The sequence below is a fragment of the Macaca fascicularis genome, chromosome 19 (genome assembly GCF_037993035.2).
Source record: "Macaca fascicularis isolate 582-1 chromosome 19, T2T-MFA8v1.1".
Classification (NCBI taxonomy): domain Eukaryota; kingdom Metazoa; phylum Chordata; class Mammalia; order Primates; family Cercopithecidae; genus Macaca; species Macaca fascicularis.
The window spans coordinates 16740482-16758957 of NC_088393.1; the positions used below are offsets into that span (position 1 = coordinate 16740482).

An 18476-nucleotide genomic window follows, 5' to 3' on the forward strand; every position below is an offset into this window, starting at 1 on the left:
AAGGAGGTGGCCACTGCCATCCACAGGGCCATCATCCCGGCCAAGCTCTCCATTGTCCCCATGTGCAGAGGCTACTAGGGGAACAAGATCAGCAAGCCCCACATTGTCCCTTGCAAGTGACAGGCTGCTGCAGCTCTGTGCTGGTGCACCTCATCCCCACGCCCAGGGGCACTGGCATCGTCTCAGCACCTGTGCCCAAGAAGCCACTCATGATGGCTGGTATTGATGACTGCTACACCTCAGCCAGGGGCTGCACCGCCACCCTGGGCAACTTCGCCAAGGCCACCTTTGATGCCATCTCTAAGATCTACAGCTACCTGACCCCCGACCTCTGGAAGGAGACTGTATTCACCACGTCTCCCTATCAGGAATTCACGGACCACCTTGTCAAAACCCACACCAGAGTCTCCGTGCAGAGGACCTAGGCTCCAGCTGTGGCTACAACACAGCGTTTTTATGCAAGAAAAATAAAGTAAATTAAGTCTGAAAAACAAACAAAAAAACTGCATTCTGCAGCCCTCAAGAGCTCATGTTTGCATCCAGGGCAGACCCCCGCCCCTCCCCACCACCAGCCAGGGAGGGAAGTTTTCTAAACTACATTTAGCACAAAGTAGATGTAACCAAAACGAGCGAGCGCCTTACCTGCACCTCGCTGGTTTTCTGTCTGATTGCCTCTTCCTTTTCTCGAATGTCTTGTTCCAGTGAATATTTCTCTCTGAACGTTTACAAACATTTCATGAAAACAAGAGTGAATAGTAAGCCTCCACTCCTCAAGACCCGATTCCGTTCATCCCCACAAAAGCCCCTCTGTGTGCTGGCAGAAGTCTAAGAATGAGCCCCAGTGACTGCTCGCCCTGTACGGTCCCTTCCCCGTCGACTGTGGTTAGGACCTGTGACCACGGGAGGGATCGCCCCCAACGTAGCGACCCTCTAAACTGTGTGCTTTCTCTACCCGGCAGCCCAAGTGCAAGCCAGACACATCCCACGTGCGCTAAGGACCCAACGCACCCTTGCTGACTTTGAAGGTGGGGGGGCCACACGAGGGGGAACGGGGGCAGTGTCTAGGAGCACAGAGTGGCCCTGGTTGACACTCAGCAAGGAAAAAGAGACCCTGGACCCCCAGCTGCAGGGAACTGGATTCTGCCAACACCTGAATGAGCCTGGAAACAGATTCTTCCCCTAGAGCCTCCAATAAGAGCCCAGCCCAGTCGACACCTTGACTTCAACCTATGACACCCCAGGCAGCCCAGGAGAGCCTGTCTGGACTACTACTTTTTTTTTTTTTTTTTTTTTTGAGACAGAGTCTCGCTCTGTCACCCAGGCTGGAGTGCAGTGGCACAATCTCGGCTCACCGCAACCTCTGCCTCCACGGTTCAAGCGATTATCCTGCCTCAGTCTCCCGAGTAGCTGGGACTACAGGCATGTGCCACCACACCCGGCTAATTTTTGTATTTTTAGTAGAGACGGGGTTTCACTGTATTAGCCAGGATGGTCTCGATCTCCTGACCTTGTGATCCACCTGCCTCGGCCTCCCAAAATACTGGTATTACAGGCGTGAGCCAACGTGCCTGGCCTTTTTTTTGTTTTTTGTTTTTGAGACAGGCTCTTGCTCTGTCACCCAGGCTGGACTGCAGTGGCACGATCATAGCTCACTGCAGCCTTAACCTCCTGGGCTCAAGCAATCCTCCCACCTTAGCCTCCTGAGTAGCTAGGACCACAGGTGTGTGCCACCAGGCCTGGCAAATTTTGTATTTTTTGTAGCCTAGGTCTCATTATGTGGCCCATTCTGGACCTCCTGGGCTCAACCGATCCTCTCACCTTGGCCTCCCAAAGCACTGGGATTACAGGCATGAGCCATAGCACCCGGCCTTCTTTTATTTTTAAACTGAGATAGAATTCGTGCATGTATTTCCTAGCACTGCTGTAACAAATCACCAACTGGGTGGCTTGGAACAGGAAAAATTGATTACAGGTGTGAGCCACAAAGCCCAGGGTTCAGTGCCCTTATAAGAAGGACCCCAGAGAGCTCCCTTTGCTCCTTTTGCCCTGTGAGGACATGGCAAGAAGGTGACTCTCCATGAATCAGCAAATGGGCCCTCAGCAGACCGGATCTGCTGGTATCTTGAGGTTGGACTTTGCAGCCTCCAAAACTATGAGAAATCTCTGATGTTGAAGGCACCCATTCAGAGTGGTCTGTTAAAGCAGTATGAATGGACTAAGACTCTCCTCTTGTGCCCAAAGAGGCTGCCTCAGGGACAGGAACACCATGTGTCTAACAGACCCTGCCTCCTGCCCAGGGACCCAGGACTTGTGCAACAATAAGGCCCTCTCAGGGACATTTCACCAGACACAAAATAACTATGATCATCAGAATATTCATTTCCACAAGCCCAGAAACTTGCAATACAAAGTGCTCTTTAAACTGAAGGGCCCGACATGCCCTTGCGGGCTCATGGCAGTGTGAAACCGTAAGAGGAAAGCTCAGGCCGGGCGCAGTGGCTCACGCCCGTAATCCCAGCACTTTGGGAGGCCGAGGCGGGCGGATGACAAGGTCAGGAGATCGAGACCACGGTGAAACTCCGTCTCTACTAAAAATAGAAAAAAGTAGCCGGGCGCAGTGGCGGGCGCCTGTAGTCCCAGCTACTCGGGAGGCTGAGGCAGGAGAATGGCGTGAACCTGGGAGGCGGAGCTTGCAGTGAGCCGAGATTGCACCACTGCACTCCAGCCTGGGAGACAGAGCGAGACTCCGTCTCGAAAAAAAAAAAAAAAAAAAAAAAAAGAGGAAAGCTCAGCCCACACTCCCCCAGTCCAAGGGCCACTCTCAGAGCTACCTGCTCAAGGGGCCACTGCAGGCCCCAGCCTCCTACAGACAGGCGCTCTGCACACACCAGCCTGTCACCTCCACATTGGGGAAACAAGGCTTCTGGCTGCCTGAGGCCACACTGGGGTGACTCATGCCCCAGCATCCCTTCCTAGACCCTGACCCTTGCACGACAGGGGCTCCCTCTATCCTTGGCCTGCCAGTCCTGATTCTCAGGCCTGCCCAGGCTCTAGCATGCTGGCCCTGCATCCTCAAGACACCCTCAGTCTTGTCAGGCTGCACATCCCTGCTGATCGCCAGTTTGGATAATGCAGCCCCCAGGAGCCAGGACAGAACAGAAACCGTCCGCTGCACTGAGCATTAAGTGGGGTGTCTGTCTCAGGCCGTGGCTGAGGTTTTCTTTTCTTTTCTTTTTTTTTTTTTTTGAGACAGAGTCTCACTCTGTCACCCAGGCTGGAGTGCAGTGGCACAATCTCGGCTCACTGCAAGCTCCGCCTCCCGGGTTCATGCCATTCTCCTGTCTCAGCCTCCCAAGTAGCTGGGACTACAAGTGCCTGCCACCACACCGGGCTAATTTTTTGTATTTTTAGTAGAGACGGGGTTTCACCGTGTTAGTCAGGATGGTCTCGATCTCCTGACCTCATGATCCGCCGCTTGGCCTCCCAAAGTGCTGGGATTACAGGCGTGAGCCACTGCGCCCGGCCGGCTGAGGTTTTCTAACCTGCCACCCACCTTGATCCCCTCCAAGACTTAACCTGCCTTTGCTCATCAGGGCTCTGCTAACAGCACAAAACCAAACCCAGAGGAGCTGACAGAATAGTGCACCTGTTAATATGACCCCCGGGGATCCCCCAGCTAGGACTAGGATCCAGTCCTCTCTGGGAAAGTCAAAGCCCTTTCCATTTTCAGCCAAGTAAACAATCTTCTTCCCACAGAGGGCAAAGTACCTTTGGGCCCTTCTGCTTGGTGTCCCGACATCACAAGAGTCCACTCTGTCCTAGAATCGACTGGAAAAAAGATGTTGGCTGGCACAGTGGCTCACGCCTATAATCCCAGCACTTTGGGAGGCCAAGGCCAGAGGATCACTTGAGCTCAGGAGTTCAAGAGCAGCCTGGGCAACATGGCAAAACCCTATCTCTACCAAAAATCCAAAAAAATTAGCCAGGCGTGGTGGCATGCACCTGTACTCTCAGCTACCTGGGAGGCTGCGTGGGAAGATCACTTGAGCCCAGGAGGCAGAGGTTGCAGTGAGCTGAGATCACACCACTATACTCCAGCCTAGGTGACAGAGTGAGACTCTGTCTCAAATTTAAAAAAAAAAAAAAAAAATCTAGCTGGCATGGTGGTGCGTCCTAGCTACTCAGGAGGCTGAGGTGGGAGGATTGCTTAAGCCCAGCAGACAGAGGCTACAGTGAGCCATGATCACGCCACTACACTCCAGCCTGGGTGAGAGCAAGATCCTGTCTAAAAAATAAACAACAAAAAAGGATGTCATTCGTGAAGAGGATCCAGAGCGGAATACAGGAAGTGACTTCATTTCTTTATACCAGACTCTAAAAGTGCAGACAGCCCATCCAAAGCCCTCGTTTACACTAAGGCACTAGGCAAGGAGGTGAGTCAGAGACCTGGAGGCCCCTTCACACCGTCAGCTGCTGGGTCCTAAGCCCGCTCCTCACCATCCGAGACCCAACTGCTCTAGCTGTCAAGGCCTTCCTAGCACTGGGGAGGGGCTGGTGCCTGGGGCTACTGAGCTGCGACCTGCCTGAGACCACACAGCTGCCACAGGCTCTGCCCATGACCTGCCTGGAACCACACAGCTGCCACGGGCTCTGCCCACGACCTGCCTGGAACCACACAGCTGCCACGGGCTCTGTCCGTGACCTGCCTGGGACCACACAGCTGCCACCCACAGGCTCTGGTCAAGACCTGCTGGGACCACACAGCTGCCAGCTCTGCCCACGACCTGTCTGGGACCACACAGCTGCCACGGGCTCTGCCCACGACCTGTCTGGGACCACACAGCTGCCACGGGCTCTGCCCATGACCTGCCTGGGACCACACAGCTGCCACAGGCTCTGGTCAAGACCTGCCTGGGACCACACAGCTGCCACGGGCTCTGCCCACGACCTGCCTGGGACCACACAGCTGCCACGGGCTCTGTCCATGACCTGCCTGGGACCACACAGCTGCCACCCACAGGCTCTGGTCAAGACCTGCCTGGGACCACACAGCTGCCAGCTCTGCCCACGACCTGCCTGGGACCACACAGCTGCCACGGGCTCTGCCCACGACCTGCCTAGGACCACACAGCTGCCACGGGCTCTGGTCAAGACCTGCCTGGGACCACACAGCTGCCACGGGCTCTGCCCACGACCTGCCTGGGACCACACAGCTGCCACGGGCTCTGCCCACGACCTGCCTGGGACCACACAGCTGCCACGGGCTCTGCCCACGACCTGCCTGGGACCACACAGCTGCCACGGGCTCTGCCCACGACCTGCCTGGGACCACACAGCTGCCACGGGCTCTGCCCACGACCTGCCTGGGACCACACAGCTGCCACGGGCTCTGCCCACGACCTGCCTGGGACCACACAGCTGCCACGGGCTCTGCCCACGACCTGCCTGGGACCACACAGCTGCCACGGGCTCTGCCCATGACCTGCCTGGGACCACACAGCTGCCACGGGCTCTGCCCATGACCTGCCTGGGACCACACAGCTGCCATGGGCTCTGCCCATGACCTGCCTGGGACCACACAGCTGCCACTGCCACTGGCTCTGGCTGAGGCTGATTCAAATGGAAAATGTCATTCTTCAAGCCCCCTGAGCCAGTTGAGGATCTCAGAAGCTATATCTTTTCCTTCCTTCTGAATAAACCTGTGATGAGCAAACTTCCAGGTGAGTCTCTGATATTTCCGATAACAACCTGGGAGAGGTCGTGTAACATTTGGATGCGGAGGGAAGGGCCGTTTCCAACGTACCTTTGTAACTGGGCAATCTCTTGACTGATGTCATCGAGCTCCTTCACGCCAGTAAACTCCCCGGAGCCGAGAGAGCCCGAGCTGTCCTAGAATCAAATTCAGAGGCGAGATCTCTAATTAGCAATCTGACATCACCTGACAGGAGGCACCAGCAGGTCTTGGGCCCCGGGATAAAATTGTCCCGTTAGTACACAGGGTGAGGTAGCCAAATGCCAGCCCCCTGCCTGGGGAAATACCTGGGCAGCCAAGCCACCCTCCCAGGGGCCCCTACTGGGGAAGGAAGGGACCACAGGCAGCACCCACCACCAATTGTGGGCTGTGTGCCACCAGCGCCACCTGGTGGCAGGCGGCAGGAAGGGATGTGAATACCCCCCGGGCGTGACCAGCACTCACCGGGCCGGGCGTGCCTCTCTCTGAGGGCGGGACCATGTCCGGCGAGAGGACTTGAGGGGGGTCGATGCCTTTACTGACCTTCTGCTGAATGAAATACATAGCTAACGCGAATTGGTCTTTGCTTAACTTCCCCGTTTGCCTCGTATCGGCCAGGGCCCTGGGAGAAACGTGGGGATGCTAATTACACATCACAGGCTCCGACTCAGCCTGAACACAAGTCACCGATCCCATGCTTTTCAAAAATCACAGTGACGAAAACAATGGCAGGGCGCAGTGGCAAGCCCCAGCTCCTTTCCTACTTCACATCTCCTTCCCAGAAAGTGGCCCGGGGATTCCCCACTCCCAGCGTCCCCCACCCTAGGAGGGCTGTCGGGGCTGGAGAACCCTGAGGCCCTGCCCCTGGGCTGAGGAGCCGACCCCTTGGGAAACCTCACTAGGGCTAAGAGATGCAGCTGCCTCTTCCTTTGGTTTATCTCGTGCGTGGGGCAGGTTCTGATGCCGCATGCGTGGAGTAGACCAGCCCTTCCGTGGAAATGGGTGCGGAGACCAAGCATCCACACGCGGCTCTGGGTCATCTGAATGGCCCCGGTCACTGGCCTTCAATGGGGGTGACAGCAGCACTTTGGGGTGTCACCATGAAGGAAGAATCAGCAACGACTCTCTTTCCTTGTTATGAACAGAATGTTTATGTCCCCCCAGATTCCTATGTCCAAATCCTACCCCTCAATGGGATGGTGTTGGGAGATGGGGCCTCTGGGGTGCGATGAGGTCATGAGGGTGGAGCCTCATAAGTGGGATTAGTGCCCTTATAAAAAAGGCTCTAGAAGGCTCTCTCTGCTTCTTTTGCCATGTGAGGACACAGCGAGCAGGCGGCCATCTACAAACTAGGCAGTGAGCCCTCACAAGACACTGGATCTGCCGGTGCCTGGATCACAGACTCCCATCCTGCAGAGCTGTGAGAAACGTCTGTTTCTAAGCCATTCTGTCCGTGGCAGTTTGTCACAGCAGCCCAATGGACTAAAACACTCCTCTTGTGCCCAAATGAGGCTGCCACAGGGGCATGGCCGCAATGCACAGGACAGTCCCCCACAACTAAGCATCCTCTGCCCACATGGCTCTTGGATGTCCTGAAAGATAGGCCAAGGCAGCATTTGAATAGCAGCACACAGTGGTTCCATGGAACTGAGGTGACAGGCTCCCCGACACTCATAATCAAGGAGCCAGCCAGGGCCGGTCATGGTGGCTCACGCCTGTAATCCCAGCACTTTGGGAGCCAAAGTGGGTGGATCACCTGAGGTCAGGAGTTCGAGACCAGCTTGGCCAACATGGGGAAATCCCGTCTTTACTAAAAATACAAAAATTAGCCGAGCATGGTGGCCTGTAATCCCAGCTGCTCAGGAGGCTGAGGCACAAGAATCACTTGAACCTGGGAGGTGGAAGTTGCAGTGAGCAGAGATCGCACCAATGCACTCCAGCCTGGGCAACAGAGTGAGTCTCTGTCTCAAAAAAAAAAAAAAAGGCGGGGGAACCAGCCAGGAAAGGAAGGAAAGGACCCTTGTTGATCAAGGATAAGGCCTTGGGGTCTGTGAAAAATGTCTTCCCTCACCCATGCCACCCTCTCAACATGGGACCTCCTTTCCCACCTCGTGTGTAGTTATGGCAGAAGCCGTTATGGCAGAAGCTCCCCCCTCTACCAAAGAGAGCTGGGACAGTACTAACAGACTTATTTATGCCCAAATGCAGTGCGTGAACAGAGTTGCGGAGAATGAGCAGATTTCAAGGAACATCGCTGATAAAGGCTGCTTTAAAATGCCTAGTTGTCCCCACAGTTGGAGGCCCTGACGATTTCACACTGCCACTCTCTCTCCCCAGTCTACCCCTGCGGGCCCCAGCCTGCTCATGGGCTGCAGCTGCCTCTCCACTCCCGTCCCTTCTCTGCTCCGGCCATCTCTCAAGGAGCATGGGGTCCGAGACCCACCTGTGGAGGGTTCTGAGAGCAAAAGGGCTTGGGGGTGGCTCAGTCGGCGGCCATCCGGCTCTGACACCACATCCTGCTCTGCTGACCTGTACGGCGGCGGCCATCGCAGGGACAAAGCCTCCATCTTCATGCTCCCCTCCTTCCAGTCCCTCCTAGGAGTTGTGTCGTCTACACTGGGTCATGGCCCCGCCCCGGGCACCCACAGACACATCTTTCCTTGTGGTTGTTTATTCGAGAGCCCAATTATCCTTTCCTTTCCCTTTGCTGCCTGCATGGAATGACCTCTGAGTTCCTTCTTTTGATCCAGGTGGATTCATGATTTCCTGTGTCATTTCCATGTTGTTACATCATGTACCAATTGCAGCATGCATTATAAATTACTTTCCCTCTACTGCCCCCTGGACATGACAGTCAGGGTGTCAGGGCGCTAACCAGGAATTGTGTGTATGTTGGTTTCAGAGTTAAAGGGGACACTGTTTTTGTGGTTTCTAAAAGGGACAGTGGATCTGAGGCAGGTGAGACCCATTGTCCCTAGCCAGTCGGAGGTGGCTTGGCCGTTTGGGTGATGACTCTGTGACAGCTGGTTCTCAGGCTCCCACCTCACAGTATGGACATCTGTGAATTACCACTAAGGACAGTCATTTCCCCCAAGCCACTAAGTAACATCCTGAATTTCACTGCTCTACTTGGAGGGATTTGCCTCTTGAGAATTATCCAACAATTCTCTCCTTTTGATAGCTCCCAAGTGAAGCCTTCTCTAAGGCCACAAAGTTCTGAGCAACAAGCTCAAAAGTGACTTCAGCCCTGGCCAGTGACAAGAGGAGTGCCCCAGCCCTATAAAGTAGGCTGTGTCCAGCCCTGGGGGAAAGTAGGGGTGAGGCTGACTCCTCAACTGGGCTCTGAGGTGCAGAAAGGGTCTCCCTGTGCTCACCCGCCTGCCGGGAGCCAAAGCACTGGCCTTTCCAGAGCAGGGCCTCCCACAGGAGGCAGCTGTAGCCCCCATCCCCGTCACCACCCCCTAGGCCATTCTGCTAGAGGCTCCAAGACCCTGCTGCCCACACCTCCCGAAGGCAGCTGTGGCAAAGGCCAGGCCTCCTGCTAGAACCAGTATCATGGCCAGCAAGAACAGGGCCCAGCTGTGTGAGCAGATGGCCTGGGAGCTCTTGAGAGGGGCCAGAGGGCCCTCCTACTGGAAGACAGTGAACTGACCAGCATGGAGCATGGGCTTCAAGCCTTGGCACATGCACCTTGCTCAGCCTCTGTCAGGCCGGGGAGAATAAAGGACACCAGACACAGTGGAAGCCTGTGACAAGCTGGAAGGGGCCCCCTGACCACCACCCTCCACAGTCTTCACCCATAGGCCCCCTGGAGCAACCCACAGCCACGACTGCCACCCGTCCGGCCTCACCATATGTGTGCTAGAAGGTTCTGGGTGAGGCCCGAGTGCATGAAGATCTCCTTCACCTCCTGGCCACTCACGTAGCCGTCCAGGTCCAGATCGGTCTTCAGGAATATCTCATCAAATCGCATCTTGTCTGCCACCGGCACCACCCAGTTCACTGTTGGCTGAAACAGTTTTTGGCAAAACAGTTAATCTGGAAGCTTTTTATGACCCCCCGACACATGCTTTTTGATGATGGGGCGATTAAAGCACTTCCATGCACATTTGGCATCAAACTCTCCTCACTTCCATGAGCTGAGGGCAGATGAGATCCTTGTTCTGTAACTGGCTAAACTGAGGCTGAGACAGGTTGAGGCTGGCTCTGTGAAGCTCACGCAGATGCCAGTCTGTACCTCTCTCCACCCCATCACCCGCTCTGCTTGTCCATCTACCCTGCCACCTAGGGCGTGAGGGAGGCTGTGATCTTCAGGGGATGGGTTCAAACATGCCAGGAAAGATCCCCCTGAGCACCCACTTGGAAGGACTGTCCCCGGAGAGCCGGCCCTGCCACATGCCAGCCTCCTTGGTCCTCCCACTCTTCGTCCCCCAGAGGCTGCCCTACAAGCAGCCAAAGTGTCCCGTCCCAGGACTCTGTAGACCACTCTTCTATGTCCCTGACCCCGCTCCTGAGACAACAGATACCCCCAAGCTGTCAGTGCAGACACACCACTTACAGGTAACAAATGAGACCCCATGATCCAAGAGGGCCGCCACCCACGAGGCCCCACCAACATTCACGCACTCCCAACCCCGCCAGGGCAGACGGAGCCACAAACCCAGTGCAGCTTGAGGTTCACAGCCCCGGGGCTGGGCCACCTGCTGCACCTGCGGCCCCTCTCACCGCCGGCTAACTTGAGAGAGGCAAACGCCATCATGGGTCAACCAGGGTCCAGTCACCTCCTGGTTCAGAGGCATCGAGGCCCCTCAGGCACTCGGGCAGGCCTCTTCCGTGGCCCACTCCGCCTGCATTACCGCGGGCCTTCAACAAACCCACCACGCCACAGTTCACGGCATCTGTGTCCTGAACTCCAGACATGCTTTTCCTCTTCCCGTTTTTTTTTTTTTTAAACTAATATTTATACAAATCACTCCTTTTAAACAATCTCGTAATAGCAATGAGAATCAATACCTGATTGAATTATCTAGATGATGAGGAAGTGGAGAGAAAAAGGACAGGCAAATGTGGCTGGAGGGATCGATTGTTCCTCCTCCACACAGCAACTGTACAAAAAGCTGCAACCCACTCCTCACCTTCAACGAATGCCATGATGCCTGAAACTGCCACTCAAAGTCATTCCTCTTAGTTATGAAAGTATTTCTTAGGCCGGGAGCGGTGGCTCACGCCTACAATCCTAACACTTTGGGAGGCCAAGGTGGGTAGACAACCTGAGGCCAGGAGTTTGAGACCAGCTTGGCCAACATGGTGAAACCCTACTTACTAAAAACATGAAAAATTAGCCAGGTGTGGTGGTGGGCACCTGTAATCCCAGTTACTCAGGAGGCTGAGGTGGGAGAATTGTTTGAACCTGGGAGGTGGAGGTTGCAGTGAGCTGAGATTGTGCCACTGCATTCTAGCCTGGGCGACAGAGCAAGACTCTGTCTTGGGGGAAAAAAAAAAGGATTTCTCAAAGAGTTATCACAGTGTTGACAACCCAAAGATGTCTATAGGATTGAGGAGAAGGGACTCCTGGTCAAGATTGGGAAACAATGGTTAAACTCATTTACTCTTCATGAACAAGTCTCCTGTGATGTCCAAATCTAACGGGCTCCTGATATCAACTCGGGGAATTCAGAAAGCAAGCTTGGGAAACAAGGGATACCATGTGACCCAGATCAGCTTAGTTCAGGGGTTTCATGTAGCAAGTATGTGTGATGAAGTACAGCAAGGACTTGATCAAACAATTTATCAAAATCTATGGAGCTAGGCCAGGCACAGTGCTCCTGCCTGTAATCCCAGCACTTTGGGAGACCAAGGCAGAAGGATCCCTCAAGCCCAGGAGTTCAAGACCAGCCAGCATAACACAGCAAGACCCCATCTCTACAAAATAAATAAATAAATAAATAAAATTAGCTACGCATGGTGGCATCCGCCTGTCCCAGCTACTGGGGAGGCTGAGGTGGAAGGATCACTTGAGCCCAGGAGGTTGAGATAGCAGTGAGCCGTGATTGCCCCATTGCACTCCAGCTGGGGCAGCAGAGCAAGATCCTGTCTCTTACATATTTAAAAAAAAAAAAATTCTGTGGATCTAATTCAAATGATGAGAGTTCAGATGGCAAGAGCAACCTGACTTTTACTTGTTGGCATTGTACTATGTAAATTTTGTGAGCTGCCTCAAGTCTGGTGGACATAAAGACGCCAACAAATGAATTCTAATAAGAAATGGGCTTGCTGCCTTTAAGTCAAGGGGCTACAGCAAGCTAACCTCAGAAGCCAGGGATCACAAAGAGGTAATGGGAGTCAGACAAGCTGAGCTGTGGCAGGACATAGAAACAAGGGGGGTTCTGTGTCCCACGGGTCCAAAGAAGAAATTACATATGAAATTATGGCTCTGGGATGACAAGAGTCCTAATAATATTTGCTGGGCAAACAAAAGGAACTCACTGCCTGATTTCTGGGGCCTCAGGGTAGGTCAGCAGCAAGATTCTGGTGCGAACTTGGCTGTAAACCCAACACGGGGCAGCCTTGCCCGTGGAGCTGGCTCTCCCAGTGAGGGCTGGGCTTTAAGGCCAGCTCAGCAGTCACAGGTCCCAAGGGAAGCAGATCAGACCCTGGTGGCTGGAAGTGGCTTCACTCAAACCTGGCATGAGGGCAAAATCGGGTGGCCCTTGGGGGCCCCAGACAAGAGTGTTGCTGGCCTGGAGATGAGGAAGGTGGAGTGCGGGGAGCATGTGAACTGTAGGCCCCCAGAAATGTTGGTTTTCATGACTGTGATCCTACCAGTGACGTCCTCAGGGCAGGAGCTATACCCTCCCACCCCACCCCAACAGGGGCCACTGGTAAAACCAGTCTAGTCAGAGGGTCTCGAGAAAACCACCAGAAGATCACCAGAGAGGCGGGTTATGAAGCTGGGTGACCTGTGCCCGCCAGTGAGTTTGGCCCCACTAGCTTCCTTGCCAGTAAAGCACCTCCCCAACCTGACCTTCAATACTTAATAAGAACTCTTGGCAAGAGCTCTGCAGACACAGGCTGGGCACAGTGGCTCACACCTGTAATCCCAGCACTTTGGGAGGCCGAGGCAGGAGGATCACTTGAGCCAAGGAGTTCAAGACCAGCCTGGGTAACATGGGGAGACCTCATCTCTATCGAAATAATGAGATAAACGAATACTTTTTTTTTTTTGAGATGGAGTTTCGCTCTTGTTGCCCGGGCTGGAGTATAGTGGCGCGATCTCAGCTCACTGCAACCTCCGTGTCCCAGGTTCAAGTGATTCTCCTGCCTCAGCCTCCCGGTGGCTAGGATTACAGGTGCGCACCACCACGCCCAGCTAATTATTTTTTGTATTTTTAGTAGAGGCGGGGTTTCACCATGTTGGCCAGGATGGTCTCGATCTCTTGACCTCGAGACCTGCCCACATCGGCCTCCCAAAGTGCTGGGATTACAGGCGTGAGCCACCGCGCCTGGCTGCAAATATTTTTTAAAAACATTTCATCACAAGCTTGACTGCTCTGGAGTTGCATGTTAAGAACTCCCAAGAAACATCCTACTGTGCTCTGAGAGGGGACTGCGCCCACTGAGGGCTCCATACCTGTGTTTGCTTGAGGCTGTGCTTGGGGGACAGGCTCCCTGTGCTGTTGAGGCTGCTGACGCTGCCGTGGGACGGCGTGGAGCGGAGGCTGTCTTTTGGTGGGGGGCTGGCGGGCAGGACAGGGACGGCACCAGGGAACACAGTCTTCTTTCTCTTGGAGGGGGGGATGAGGGACGGGGGCAGGGCGGAGGGCACGGGCTCCTTCTCCAGGGCTCGGTACACCAAGTGCATGGCCTGCGGGTGCAAATGACAATGGTGCTGAAGGGACAAGGCTGGGGCCGGGCACCACCAAGAGAAGGCAGAGGGCAGCCCTTTTGGGGGCTGCAGTGACAGGACAGACACTCTGTGAGGACACTCCCAAGCTGACCACAGGGAAAAAACAATCATTCCAGATGAGTTATCTTTTATGTGTAACTTTCCGAGACATGTGTTGAATTATTCCTCCAGACTGAAATGCACACAGAAAGAATTCAATCAAGCCAGACTCGGTATGCATCCCTTCACCACTCAGGGAGGCCACCGGCTCCAGCGCTGGCACCTTCCCAGTACTGATTTGGAAGTCTAAAGACACCAGAAGAGAGGCTTGTACTTCAAGACGTTCAGGAGTAGTCCCAGCTACTTGGGAGGCTGAGGTGGGAGGATCGCCTGAGCCCAGGAGAGGGAGGCGGCAGTGAGCTGTGATCGCGCCACTGCACTCCAGCCTGGGTGACAGAGCGAGACCCTGTCTCTATAAAACAAAACAAAAAACAGTGGAACTGAGGATGCATCCATGAGGCAGGCCACAGCCATAGAAATAAATTCTTTGTAGAAGGCCAACTAATAAAAGTGTAAGGAATGATGGTTTTGATGAGCACATCACCGTTTGGGAGCCACCATCATCGTAATTAATCTTGCCAGGTTAAGGCGAGACTCATCAGCGGTGGTTGAACTCTTAGGGAAGAGTCTGAGAGTCATAGGTGCTGACAGTATCAAGGCACCCCCCACAAGAGACAAAATGAGCACCGAGGGAAAAAGAGCAACTGCCCAGAGGAAGCCACAACCCTGCCCCACCTTGACCCAGTGATGAATGTCAACATGGCAGTAAGAAGGCACGTTGACATCATGCTCCCCCAGGTGGGAGACCCATGTGGGGCAGGTGTGACCTCCGTGGGATTCCTGTCCCACAACAGTGCACGACCTGGGTCATCAAGAGGACCTGGCAGCCAGGCCCAGGGACACTCCATAACTGCTGGCCTGTGCTCTTCAAAATGTTGACATTGAAGCCAGGCACGGTGGCTCATGCCTGTAATCTCAGCAGTTTGGAGGCCGAGACGGGCAGATCACCTGAAGTCAGGAGTTCAAGACCAGGCTGGCCAACAGGGAGAAACCTCATCTCTACTAAAAATACAAAAAAAAAAAAAAAATTAGCCAGGCATGGTGGTGAGAGCCTATAATCCCAGCTACTTGGGAGACTGAGGCAGGAGAATCGCTTGCATCCAGGAGGTGGAGGTTGCAGTGAGCTGAGATTGCGCCACGGCACTCCAGCCTGGGTGGCAGAGTGAGATTGCCTCTCAAAAACAAAACAACAACAACAAAAAAACAAAAAGTCCATGTCGAGAGACACGAAGAGAGACAGAGGAACTGTTCTAGATTCCAGGAAATGAAAGACGAAGGACAACAGGATGTTACACACAGGACTGGGTTCTCTTTAGATACAGGGACATTTTTGGGACAACTGATAAAATCTGAGTAATATCCTGGGATTAGATAATAATAGACACACTCATACAGAATGTAAGGTGTATATATAGGATATAATGAAAATATCATAAATGCGATGCTATCATGTGAATTTCCTGATTTTGAAGTGGATAATGGTTATGTGTAAGAGAAGTCCTTCTTTTTAGGAAATATGCACTCAAGTGTTTATGGATGAAGAGGCATCGTGTCTGCAACTTAACTCTAAAATAGTTCAAAGGTAAACTTCACGCAGCAGTAGGGAGGGAGAAAGAGTTAGGGAGGGAGGGAGGAAGAAGGGAGGAGAAAAATAAGACAAATGTAGTAAATTAGCGACACTGGGAAATTTGAGTGAAGAGTTTTCAAAAGAATTCTCTGTGGGAGGTCGCTTGAGTTCGAGGCTGCAGCAAAGGTATTCACGTCACTGCACTCCCGCCGGGGTGACAAAACAAGACTCTGTCTCAAAAACAGAAAATAATTCTCCATATTACAGGTTGAGTATCCCTTATCCAAAATGCTTGGGACCACAGGGTTTCAGATTCTGGAGTTTTCTGAATTTCTGAAGGTGTGTATTACACGTACTGGTTCAGCATTACTAATCCAAAAATCTGAAATCCTCCAATGAGCATTTCCTTTGAGTGTCATGTTGGTGCTCAAAAAATTTCAGATCTCGAAGCATTCCGGTTTCAGACTTTCAGATTAAGGATACACTCAACCTGTAATGAAACTTTTCTACATACAAAGAACTATGTCAAGATAAACACTTAAAAACTGAAAGAAGGAAGGCCGGGTGTGGTGTCTTACGCCTGTAATCCCAGCACTTTGGGAGGCAGAGGCGGGCGGATCACTTGAGGCCAGGAACTCAAGACCAGCCTGGCCAATATGGTAAAACCCCATCTCTGTCACAAATACGAAAAAATTATCTGGCTGTGGTGGAGTGCACCTGTAATTCCAGCTACTTGGGAGACTGAGGCATGGGAACTGCTTGAACCCGGGAGGCGGAGGCTGCAGTGAACCAAGATGGCACCACTGCACTCCAGCCTGGGTGACAGAGCAAGATTCCGTCTCAAAAAAAAAAAAAGAAAGAAAGAAGGTCGGGCACAGTGGCTCATGCCTGTAATCCCAGCACTTTCAGAGGCCAAGGCGGGTGGATCATGAGGCAGGAGATCGAGACCATCCTGGCCAAAATGGTGAAACCCTGTCTCTACTAAAAATACAAAAATTAGGTAGGTGTGGTGGCAGGCACCTGTAGTCCCAGCTACTCGGGAGGCTGAGGCAAGAGAACTGCTTGAACCTGGGAGGCAGAGGTTGCCATGAGCCAAGATCGCACCACCGCACCAGCCTGGTGACAGAGCAAGACTTCATCTCAAAAAAGAAAGAAACAAGAAAAACAAACGAATCCAGCAACCCCTGTGCACTGCACATTTCCTTCCTGGGGTGGGTGGGAAGGAAACAGCAGGACCTACCACAGCGAACTCGTCTCGGTCCAAGTGCCCATCCTTGTCAATGTCACTGAGGTCCCAGACCTGCAAGGGAGAGACCAGCATGGGTTACTGTGGGAGGAAAGACTGGGTGAGAGTGAGACCACCTGCCAGAACTCAGACTCTCAGCCATGGCACTCACTGGGCTCAGGACAAGGAAGTCAATATACATTTCAGAACGAGTTTGCGAGTTCTCAGAAAAACCATCACCTGTAAAGTACTGTCAACTACCAGATGCACGGTCCGACAATCATCATGATTATAATCATGGCCAAGGCTACATTTTAAACTTAGCCCGAGTTTCCTCTTTATCATCTTACAGAGACATCTTAGAAAAGACAGCTTTGATTGAGTACAGTGTTGCCCTAAACACCCACACTCCCTACGCTCACTCCTGCAAACCCCACCCCTCCCTTGCATTCTCAGCTGGGCAGGGCTGTGAGCTCCTGTCTGAGCATGTCTGTGGGTCTTGTCTCCTCTCCCCAGCAGTGGATGGTGAGACAGGTGTCAGGTCCACTCAGTGCGCTGAAGAGGAGGCAGGCAGGCAGGCGTGGGTTCCGGACTGTGCCTAAGACACGTGCAGATCTCAAGCACCATTACGCTGCCAGCTTCCTAACCCATGCCAGCCTTCCTGGATGGGCACACCTGCCTGGCAGGCCAATGCTGGGCAGGATGGCAGTCCCTGGATCTAAGAAGATGCCCACTGCTCTATCCATGATGCTTCATGTGTCACCATCACCCCTCCCCAGCCAATCACCAGGGCTTCAGTCCATGCAGGTTTCTCACGTCTGGGTCCTCCTCTCCACCTCTGCTGCTGTGCCCGAGGCTCATGACTCCCCAGCTCGCACAGCCAAGAGCCTCCAGCTGGCCTCCCTATCCCAGTCTTGTCCCTATGGCTACCATAGGGACTGTTCCAGAACACACACCTGACCCTGCCTCACCCTGCTCCTCAGCCTGGCAGATGGGGCCCTGTCACCTCGCTGCTGCTGAGCCCCTGATGGTAGCAGGTCCCTGCACCCCAGCCCAGCCTCCACAGACTCCACCTACTTTGCCAGGGATCCAGGACTCCAACAGGCCTTTCTGGCTCCACAGTCCTCCCTCAGCCCAGGCATTTCCCACCTCGGCACTACTGCCTGTTACGGCCGGATCACTCTCTGGGGTGTGGGCCATGACGTGCACTGCAGGGCATTGGGCAGCGTTCCTGGCCTTGACCCACCAGATGCCAGCAGCACCCGACCCAGGTGTGACAACCAAAAATGTCCCCAGGCACTGCCCAATGTCCCCTGGGGGTCCTGGGGGGGCAGAAGCGCCCAGGGGGAGCCCTGGCCCTAACTGGCATGCCAGGCTACCTGCGGCCTCTGTGCCGTCACTCAAGCTGCCCACATGCCCACATGCCCAGACTTCCGCCAGAGTCCCCCTCACCCTGGAGGATGTGACCAGCGGCACCTCTTCTAGAAAGTCCTCCCTGGCTGCCCTGCTCCCCGTGCTCAAGCGGGTCAGGGGCCCTCCCCTCTACCACTGTCCTCACTGGGCCAAACTGTGATTATCAGGGATGCTGTCGGGGGTGTCTAATGGACAGGGCAGGTGAAGAGGGCAGGCTCTGGGGACAGCTGCTCCAGAATGCACACTGGATCCTGCCCCGCCCTGCCTGCAATAGGACCTCATCCCTTATCCACCCTTCCACAACTGTGCAACCAGGGTGACTTCCCAACCACCCTGAACATCTGCTTCCCCATCTGAAAAACAGGGGGTGGAGGGGTGTGAGACACAGTCCTTAACAGCATGGCTGCAAGTGCTGGATGTGTGTCTTCATGCAGAGCACTAGGGCCCGGCCTGCACACACTAAGCCCTCAGTAAATAAGTAAACGCATCTTGGCTATTACTTATTTGACTTCTTTGATGGTACCTAATCATCCCC

The 18476-nt window shown here is 53.9% G+C and overlaps 1 protein-coding gene across 50 annotated transcripts in view; it reads right to left on the reverse strand.

Moving 5' to 3' along the window:
- EPS15L1 (epidermal growth factor receptor pathway substrate 15 like 1) overlaps nucleotides 1-18476 on the reverse strand; it is a 119883-nt gene that overhangs the window by 58375 nt on the left and 43032 nt on the right. For all 50 annotated transcript variants that reach the window (XR_012428519.1, XR_012428518.1, XR_010583155.2 and 47 more), the window contains 6 exons: nucleotides 16544-16603; nucleotides 13362-13595; nucleotides 9583-9740; nucleotides 6197-6353; nucleotides 5804-5889; nucleotides 643-715 (listed from right to left, as the gene is read on the reverse strand). Coding sequence is in view for 46 of the 50 variants with exons in the window: in XM_074026269.1 (XP_073882370.1) it covers nucleotides 643-715; nucleotides 5804-5889; nucleotides 6197-6353; nucleotides 9583-9740; nucleotides 13362-13595; nucleotides 16544-16603 (768 nt within the window). In the remaining 4 variants the exon portion in view is untranslated. The remainder of the gene's footprint in view (nucleotides 1-642; nucleotides 716-5803; nucleotides 5890-6196; nucleotides 6354-9582; nucleotides 9741-13361; nucleotides 13596-16543; nucleotides 16604-18476) is intronic.